This window comes from Toxorhynchites rutilus, chromosome 2, assembly GCF_029784135.1.
Source record: "Toxorhynchites rutilus septentrionalis strain SRP chromosome 2, ASM2978413v1, whole genome shotgun sequence".
Lineage (NCBI taxonomy): Eukaryota > Metazoa > Arthropoda > Insecta > Diptera > Culicidae > Toxorhynchites > Toxorhynchites rutilus.
The window spans coordinates 39,446,144-39,456,309 of NC_073745.1; the positions used below are offsets into that span (position 1 = coordinate 39,446,144).

General features: G+C 39.5%; 1 protein-coding gene across 6 annotated transcripts; it reads left to right on the forward strand.

Annotated features, from left to right (window-relative positions):
- The first annotated feature begins 779 nt into the window (after nt 1-779).
- Nucleotides 780-7,905, forward strand: LOC129770495 (gastrula zinc finger protein XlCGF57.1-like). Of its 6 annotated transcripts, none has more exons than XM_055773372.1 (15): nt 786-990; nt 1,565-2,046; nt 2,120-2,203; nt 2,265-2,348; nt 2,403-2,486; nt 6,220-6,303; nt 6,358-6,441; nt 6,496-6,579; nt 6,638-6,721; nt 6,777-6,860; nt 6,916-6,999; nt 7,056-7,139; nt 7,196-7,279; nt 7,335-7,418; nt 7,595-7,905. In XM_055773372.1, exons 1-15 carry the CDS (start codon nt 968-970, stop codon nt 7,903-7,905), a joined length of 1,824 nt encoding a protein of 607 aa, XP_055629347.1. In that variant the 5' UTR covers nt 786-967. The 6 variants fall into 6 exon arrangements, with proteins under 6 accessions (XP_055629349.1, XP_055629347.1, XP_055629350.1 ...); XM_055773375.1 differs by having other exon boundaries at nt 787-990; nt 7,644-7,905; XM_055773377.1 differs by having other exon boundaries at nt 790-990; nt 7,335-7,473; nt 7,644-7,764.
- The last annotated feature ends 2,261 nt before the right edge of the window (nt 7,906-10,166 follow it).

A 10,166-nucleotide genomic window follows, 5' to 3' on the forward strand; every position in this document is an offset into this window, starting at 1 on the left:
AATGCTGGCAGAAACTGAAGATCGGATCCAAGACAACGAGCTCAAACAGTTTGGCGACCGAACTTAGGGCGAAAATTCCCCGGTAGTTGGCGATTTGAGTTTTGGCACCCTTTCACTAATCAACGACAAGCGGAAAATGCGACAAAGGGGAATCATCAGATTAGCGGCGTATTTCTTCAACAGAAAAGACGGAATTCCACCAGGACCAACGGTGTAAGACGCCTTGAGTTTGTTCATAGCAGATTGAACCATTGGCTCATCAACCAAGACTGGCCGAGAAAAGGTACGTTTTCAGCAGCAGATTCAATTTGCTCGGGTGTTCTAGACTTCTCCGAGAAAACGCTTCCAAATTTATCAGCAAAAAGATCACATATAGTTTGTGTTACTCCAGAACTCCAGCGCCCATTGTACTCCATCGTAGTAGGTAGACCAGACTCATTTCTTTGCTTGTTTACGAATTTCCAAAAAGATTTAGGATTTGATTTCAGTTTCAGCTGCATGTTAGTAATGTAACTACGATAACACAACTGAGTCATTCGCTTATATGCATTATGTGTCGCACATAATATTTCCTAAGTGGCATTGTTCGGTGCTTGGAAAATCGACGTAATGCCGCTTTCTTTGCTGTAATTTGACATAGTCCCCTAGTCTGCCATGGAGTGTGCGAATGCTCTGAAGTCGTTCGCTTCGGTACACAGTTTTATGAACTTCAATTTTTTTTTCTTGTGGCATTTTGTCTTTCCGTTTTGAAGATATTTGAGAAAATCTTCTGGCATCCCTGGTTTGCTTGTTTATTTTCGCTGAAGGCGGCATTGCTAAAGCTGTCAAAGAAACACAATTCGAGCAATTCAAATGATACACTCAACAACTTATTTGATTTGCCCTAAAATGTATAGAATGTTTTAATTGGACAGTGTTTTTTATTTTGAATTCATTCGAATGAATAAAATTTTTCTGGAGAAGTGAGATGGCGCTTGTCAGCAACAATCTGTAAGTTTATTGGGAAAATGTTATGAAACCGCAGCATTCGCGCTGACGGCATTGAGCTTTGTTTTCCAACAGCACACCAAGCACGAAAGTCGTCACTGTATCTTTGCCATCGTCGATTTTAAGCCTGATTTGATATATGAACTGCGCTTTGTGAAACCAACATTATAGGATTAATTTGATATCAAAGCATGCTTTGGTAATATTTAACTTACAATTGAGGGGCTCAGAATGCAAGGGGTGTAAGTGACTTGATCGTTTTCTCTTCATCAACTTTTTATTTAGTTAATAACTCAACTGCAAAAACTTTCCAATTTAAGTTTGCTATAGAATCCGATAGATGAGGTTCTGACCTATTTTCCACGTTGGTAAATACAGCTGGGAATGTATTTGCAGCTAAGTTATGACCCAATGAGAGAGTCAATGTAGAGAAATCGATCAAATCACTTACACCCCTTTCATTCTAAGCCCCTCAATTGTTTTTCAAATTTTTTTGTGTAATCCGTATGCATACCGCTATATATTGGTTTAAGTATAATAAAAAACACTCAAGTTCCATTAAAATTCATTTCAACAGTGATCAATGCAGCTTTTGCTCTAACATGTGCAATGTGGGATTTCATCACGCGCTAGTCACCACACATCTTCAAGACCAGAAACTAAAAATTATCCTGCAGAAGTTGAGCAGTTTCACTTCCCAGTTAAGCAGTTATCCTACGTGTGACAAATGCCACCAAGAGTTCTTAACCATCCACAACATTCCCGAGAGCTGCTTCCTAATTTTGTCTAGTGCTGAACAAACTGCCATCAAGATGGAGCCAGAGCTGATGATTGATGATCACAAGCTGTCGAATGATGGTAACATTTTCGAGATAGGCTCAATTCAACAGGAAGCAGCTCAGCAAATCAAGGGACCAAATGGAGAGCTATTCTCCATCACAGAAATGAACGAAGAAGACGACAGTACCTTATTAATTCCTGTTACACAAAGAAAAGGTGATGTGGATGCACCACAGAAGAAAATCCGCCACAGACAAACGAAAGACTTGGTGGACGAAGGTTTGATAAAAGAGCACATACGATTACACATAGGTAAGACTTTTTATAAACATTAACGGACAACATATTTCAGGACAGGAACCAGTGAAATGTGGAAAGTGTGAAAAAACATTCACCTCAAAGAAAAGACTCAGATGGCACATTCGACATCATAGGGGTAGGCTGGAAATTCAATTCGTATTTTAAATAATGTTTTCAGCAACATCATTCCTTTGTAGATGAACGTCCCCATACTTGTCCCCATTGCTCAAAAGGATTCAAGGATGCTTCAACCCTGAAATTCCACATTCGTACGCACACAGGTTGGTAAAGAATCTTACTACAATGGACCATTCAGCAGAGTGATTCCTTTGCAGGTGAACGACCCCATTCTTGTCCACATTGCCCAAAAGCATTCAAGGGTGCTACAGTACTGAAATTTCACATTCGATCACATACAGGTTGGTAAAGAATGGTTTGCTACACTGCCGTAATCTCGCATTTTGACGTAAACGTCAGAGGAAAGAATTATCAGTACAATGCTTTTCTTATAATTGCATGTTGCTAATTATACGCGTACACTACAAAAATCAGATCTGTACAAAATATTTGCACTTTAGAAGGGGTAGGGGGTACGGTAATGTCCACGATGAGAAGGTGGGAATACATATTTTTCCACGTGGACATGTTCTGCATTTCAAAAAATGTTTAAACTTTCTGCCAATCTCGATTATTCCGTTTATGAATGATAAAAATGATTTTGTCGAATATTCATATTTTTTCATATCGTCGAACTTCTTCACTGAAATCTGTAATCTGAAAGAAACTTACATAAACTGTGAGCTTCGATTAGAAGTGGAGGATCATTATTTTCAACTTCTATGCTACCTCATATTCGAGCAGAAACCGATAAACCTCATGTTCTAGGGCCAGGTAAATTTGACATGTCGAACTGCAGATACAATAATAGGAAGCTTTTAATCTGGGATTAAATTATATATTCCATATCACAACCGAGGAAAAACTCATATGACATGATCGAAGCCACAAGCGATAAGTTTTCTTGCTTTATATTTGAGCTAATGGAATTTTTTTTTATCCCATTTATTTATTTAAGGCTCATTAGCATTTCAGCTGTAACAGAGCCGAATTTGAATCGTGTACATGTCACATTGTTATCATATCTATAATTAGCACATTACACAGTTGCCGTTCGCCAGTATTCCTTCTTTACCATTACATGTGGTACATTCACACAGGAGCCATTTAGGCGTAAGAGTATTCTTTCTGTTCTTCCATTATCCAGTTAGACCGGACAGCGGAGACAGTTGATTGATCATTGTTGAGTTATTTATAGAACAGCAGCCCGATGTGTCTTGCAGAGCAGAGCAGTTGTATGGATGAATCGATCTTATTTCGACCGTGGATCGATCTCCATCGCTGATGATTGTTGCGTGGACGTAGCTATTCTGTAACAACACAGAGATGGTCAATGAGGGCCCTGAGTTTTGAACTCACGATCGATCGCTTACTAAGCGAACGCGCAACCAATGTGGCTACGGAGACCCCCTGCTAATGGAATTGACCGTATCGAAAATATTTTTCTTCGAGTCAAAACATTTAGGCATTCAAAATATTGTAATAATATTATTCTTTGTTCAGTCCAGTAACGAAGTATTCTCAAATCCATTGGGCGTTTCTTCTTTTGGATGTTTTCGTCATTCGATTCGTCAGTTTTCGTAGCTCGATTAGCTTCTTGGAACAAGTTTCGAATTGCTATTTTAATTGAGTGATAAGTAGCGGAACTAAAAGAAAGCACGTTTTGTAATAAAGTTTTTGAATTAAAATCATTATTGCATTTTCATTAGGACATAAAATGCGCGAACATTTAAATAGATACTGGCCCTTCATCTCCAATTTTCCTCAAGATTCGTAGAACCCTCGCCATCATGGTCTGGACCTTGACACTTTTTAGGCACATCTGATGATACGGGATTTGAGTTGATGAACTGTAGTGGCTTCCCAACCATTTTCGTACACCAACTAGGACAGCATGGCCCAATATGGCTCGATTGGCCGCGCCTGGAATACTTTTGGGGGATTATGTTATGGGTGGTCAATCAACCCAGAGTGGTCTTTGCATAATACAACGAAGCTTCGTCGGTCCAGAACACACTATCTTCATCCTTATGGTGCTTTCTACAAAAGTAATCATTTTCGGCAATTATACATGCTGTCCAAGCATCCGAAAGACACACTCTCGGAGAAAACCTTCATTGTAAACAAACGAAAACACATTTAGCACGAACAATGTCCACAAAGAGGTGAACAAAACCAAACACAGCTATTTGTCTCTCTTTAGCGCGTGTGGAAGAAAACGTAATATCAATACTTATGACCGTTAAATCATGTCAGAAGTCTTCAGAAAAACTTTTGCGATAAACTATTGTTTCCCGGAGATTTTTTTGAAGGCGCATTTTTATTACCAAATAATTTTCCTCATATATTATTTCATGCATCATTCGATCATGGGTTATTGATTCAGCTGTTCCAGTTCAACTGAACAATGAAACGAAAGGAATAAGACGATATTGTGTGATTTACCATATGTATCGGTACGATAAACATGTGCATGATTCTGTTACAGCTGAAAATGATAATGAGTTTATTTAAACTCATTAAACTCTATATAGGGGTAGTGGGGGCAAAGTGGTCACCTGCTTGTTTGATAGTATTACTATTGACTACTGACACCGTATATGATACATATTCCTTAGGGTGACCACTATGCCCCCACTTCCCCTAAACAATGTTAAATAAAGAAATGGGATGGAAAAATACCAATTCTTGGTTTAATAACATCAGAACGCGTATTCTGGAACGATGATGGAAAATATTCTGTATTGCGTTGAAAACAACAGTCAAGTTGCGATACTGTAGCTAGACGAGGATGTTGAGAAGTCTTTACTTGAAAATTGAATATGGGCGCAATACAATATCCACGTGGACGATAGGGGTTGGGTATAGTCGATGTCCACGCTTGTCCACGGAGGGGGAGGGGGGGAGTCTAAAAACGTGCATTTTATGTCCACGTGATATGTGGACAGCCCCAAACAGTGTAACCACAATAATGCAATTCAATTTAGTTTTTTACTTCTCACGTTTGCCTATGATCCATGCGGCTACATTTTCGTACAAAGCTGCTAGCAATATAACCGCCACCTTACACATTGTCCAACTCTGTAGCATGCGTCGAGCAAGCTATGCCGCGTCCCAAATTAACCGATGTAAAGCAAATAGAACTGACGCGAGGATAGTTTGAATTTTACTACAATGGTGATTCGATGGTGAATTAAGGAGAGTGTAAATTTTCGCAATCGCAACCTAACGAATTGCAGAAACCGACATGCACCCTTCAATCAACAATCAGCTTCAATTCTTCCTCAATTCAAGAATTGAGAAGTCAAGGAACGTAGACATCGGCAAGAAATTTTGTCCCTTGATACCTGAAAATGAAGATGAAGATGAGAAGACATGGTAATCGATAGAAATAAAAATAGATCACCAAATATGTTAGTAAGCGCTAAACCCCGGGGAAGAAATCGTCCGATTTGAGCCGTCTTTATTTTGTTTTACAAATACATCGTTATAAGCGCTGTTAGTCCATTCATTGCTGATTTTTTGCTGAGTGTATATTAGGGTGCCAATGAATGTATGGGAAAAATCGACCCGAAAATTTCAAAAAGTTACCCTATACAAAATGTTCACCTCGAAAAAACACCCTATGTCAAATTCCAGCTCAATCGGACTTATGGGAGAGTGGCGCAATGCGGTCGAAGTTTGAGTTTTTTGAAAATCGAAAAACATCCAAGGGGGAGTAAAGGAAATCGGGGTTTACGAAAAAAAATGTCCAAAATCGGACACAAAGCCCAGACAAAACCCCCATGAACCGTCCGCCTCCGTCAAATATTCTTTTCTACAAATCCTGTCGGTCGTATTCGATGGACGGTCGCTGACGGGTTATTATGCCGCCGGTGTATGTGAATGTTTTCATAAGAATTGCATGGTAAAATAACTGATGTAACGTGACGTGACGGGACGTGAACGTGACGTGGATGTTGTATGTGAATCGCACTTAACACTGCGAGATTACGGCAGTGCAACGGGCCATTCAGCAAAGAACTGCCTTTTCAGGTGAACGTCCTTATCCTTGTCCACATTGTCCGAAGGCGTTTAAGCACCCTTCAACGTTCCAACTGCACATTCTCACTCACAAGGGTTGGTAAAGAATCTTTTACTACGATGAACTATTCATTAGTCATTCCTTTGCAGACGAACGTCCGTATTCTTGTCCACATTGTCCGAAGGCGTTTAAGCATCCTTCAACGCTCCAAAAGCATACTCTCAGTCATACAGGTTGGTAAACAATGCTTCACTACAACGAACACTTCAGAAGTCATTCCTTTACAGGCGAACGTCCCTATTCGTGTCCACATTGTCCGAAGGCGTTCATTCAATCTTCAAATCTCAAGCAACACATTCTCAGTCATACGGGTTGGTAAAAAATGTTTCACTATAATGAACTATCCAGCAGAGTAATTTTTTTTTGCAGATGAATGTCCCTTTTCTTGTTCACACTGTCCGGAAGCGTTTAGGACACGTTATTTGCTCCGGATGCACATTCGAACTCATACTGGTTGGTAAAGAAAGTTTTCTAGGATGAACAATTTAGCAAGATACTTCTTTTGCAGGTGAACGTCCCCATCCTTGTCCACATTGTCCGAAAACATGTGTGGATTTGTCCACGTTACGAACTCACATCCAAACTCATACGGGTTAGTGAAAATTTTTTGCTACAGTAAACTATTCATCATAATTATTCCTTTTCAGGTGAACGCCCTTATTCTTGTTCACAATGTCCGAAGACGTTTAGCAAAACATCAAATCTCAAACAACACCTTCGAACTCATACGGGTTGGTAAAACATGTTTTGCAAAAATAAACCATTCAGCAGGGTCATTCTTTTACAGGTGAACGTCCTTATTCTTGTTCACAGTGTCCAAAAACGTATACGTGTTCTTCATCGCTACAAGAGCATATTAGAACTCATACGGGTTGGTAAAAAATATTTTACTACAATACACTATTCAGCAGAGTTATTCCTTTGCAGGTGAATGTCCCTATTCTTGCCCACATTGTTCGAAGACGTTTAACAAAACTTCAAATCTCAAACAACACATTCTCAGTCATACGGGTTGGTAAAATATGTTTCACTATAATGAACCATTCAGCAGAGTCATTTTTTCCAGATGAACGGCCCTTTTCTTGTCCACACTGTCCGGAGGCGTTTAGAACTCGTTATAAGCTTCGGATTCACATTCGAACTCATACGGGTTGGTAAAGAAAGTTTTCTAGAACGAACTATTTAGCAAGGTCCTTTCTTTGCAGGTGAGCGTCCCTATCCTTGTTCACAGTGTCCAAAAACGTATATTACTTCTTCATCACTTCGGAAGCATCTTAGTACTCATACGGGTTGATATATAATGTTTTACTATAATCAATCATTCAGGAGGGATCATTTCAAATGAACGGTCTCATTCCTGTCCACATTGTTCCAGAACATTCGAAGAAACCACAATGCGGCGGATGCACATTCGGACATACAGCAAAAAGAAATCATACGTTTGGGGGTTATGTGAACGAGCTTTTACCCAGTTCGATAACCTTATCGGGCACCTCCGCAATCCTTTATGCCTTACAACCACTTCGATAAAGATTACAGTTGGTCGGGGCAGGAATCAATGGTGCCCACGGAGGAAGACATTACAAGATGCTAAAGAATCTGTCACTGAACGTTGTTGGAAAATAAACATTGAGTAAGCCTATAAAACAATGAATTTACCAAAAAAAAGATAGTTTTGATTATTTTTTGCATAAAACATGATCCGACAATCTTCTGGAACCACGGCCCGAGATCTTCGAAAAAGGAAAATAAAAATCCGCATCGCTTCAACTTTAATTCACCGTCAACAAGCCTTGAATTGACTAGAAATGAATTGACGTTGATATATATATATATATATATATATATATATATGTATATATATATATATATATATATATATATATATATATATATATATATATATATATATATATATATATATATATATATATATATATATATATATATATATATATATATATATATATATATATATATATATATATATATATATATTAGGCTGTCGAAGAAGTCCTGCGGTATTTCCGCGAGGTGTCGTTGTAAGCGCGTAGTTCTAGTTGTATTCATTGTATCGAGTCATACTATAGCTTGTTGAAAAGGTATTTTTGCGCGCTATAATATAGTCCTTGACAGTGTTTTGTTTGGTTAAGTCGTTCGTGAGTTATTGTGTCGCATATATGGAGCAAAATAAAGAGAAAATCCGACATATTTTACAGTACTACTATGACAAAGGCAAAAATGCATCTCAAGCTGCCAATAAAATTTGTGCAGTTTATGGACCCGATACAGTTTCCATTTCCACCGCACAACGATGGTTTCAACGTTTTTGTTCTGGTGTAGAGGTCGTCGAAGATGCGCCACGCTCCGGAAGGCATGTCGTCGAAAATTGCGACAAAATCGCTGAATTAGCCGAGAAAGACCGGCATAGTAGCAGCCGTAGCATCGGCAAAGAGCTGGGGATAAGTCATCAAACCGTTATTAACCATTTGAAGAAGCTTGGATTCACAAAGAAGCTCGATGTATGGGTGCCACACACGTTGACGCAAAAAAACATCATTGACCTTATCGACGCATGTGAATCGCTGCTGAATCGCAACAAAATCGACCCGTTTCTGAAGCGGATGGTGACTGGCGATGAAAAGTGGGTCACTTACGACAACGTGAAGCGCAAACGGTCGTGGTCGAAGCCCTCTGAAGCGGCTCAGACGGTGGCCAAGCCCTCATTAACGGCCAGGAAGGTTCTGCTGTGTGTTTGGTGGGATTGTCAAGGAATAATCTATTATGAGCTGCTTCCCTATGGCCAAACGCTCAATTCGGACCTGTACTGCCAACAACTGGACCGCTTGAAGGTAGCACTCATGAAGAAGAGGCCATCTTTGATGAACAGAGGCCGCATTGTCTTCCATCAGGACAACGCCAGGCCACACACTTCTTTGGTGACGCGCCAGAAGCTCCGGGAGCTCGGATAGGAGGTTCTTTTGCATCCGCCGTATAGTTCGGACCTTGCACCAAGTGACTACCACCTGTTTTGTCCATGGCGAACGTGCTAGGTAGTCAGAAGTTAGCCACAAAAGAGGCCTGTGAAAATTGGCTATCCGAGTTTTTTGCCAATAAGGAAGCGAGCTTCTATAACAGGGGTATTATGAAGTTGGCATCCTCTTTCAACGTTATTCGCTGACACATTCAATGTTTTACCATTTCTGTAACTGAGTGGTATGATTCGTATATGAACTTCCTATCTTCCTGGCTACTAATACAATCAAAGTTGGACACAACCATAGCCTGCGAATCATCTCACCTTCTATCCTTCACCGGTGGGAATGGTCTAATGTTTGCATCAAGGCGCCTAGAAGTATCTCCTAAGGTGAGGCCGTTTCGTCACTAAGTTGGGTAGGGGAACGGTATACACTTAGAAAAATCCTCGTTCGAAAACTACCAAATACATTTGGTAATGCAAAATTAGTAGAATGTATAAATTTTTTGTACATATTGTCAACAAACTCGCATCCCTACCAGAGATTAGTATATTTTACTCGATAACATTAGTAAGCTTGGATATTGTCATATCTGAAAACTGGTGAGAAAAGCGCGTATTAACCATTTTCATTGTTCCCATAAGGCAATACGGAGGTATAATAAGGATATGATTCTGATACGTGCATTTTTGGCGAGAAAATGTAGCCGATATTGGGCTTCCGAATCATGGTTCTGCTTGACATATGTGTTTATTAGTACGGTCGAAAATGACTATAGATTGGTAGTATTTACCAAAAAATTCGTTATATTTACTAATTATTTCTCTCAGTGCAGCCATTCATCTCGGGGATGCTAAGTTCAAAATAGAAGCGCAACTTTTAATTTGAATTTAGTTTTTCGTAATGTAATGTAATTTTTG

Bases quoted from the DNA above. Each gene is read 5' to 3' on its own strand.
- LOC129770495 (XM_055773372.1), top strand. From the start codon at position 968: ATGGCGCTTGTCAGCAACAATCT. The intron at 2,204-2,264 runs GTAGGCTGGAAA...ATTCCTTTGTAG, and splicing joins GCACATTCGACATCATAGGG to ATGAACGTCCCCATACTTGT. The intron at 2,349-2,402 runs GTTGGTAAAGAA...ATTCCTTTGCAG, and splicing joins CCACATTCGTACGCACACAG to GTGAACGACCCCATTCTTGT.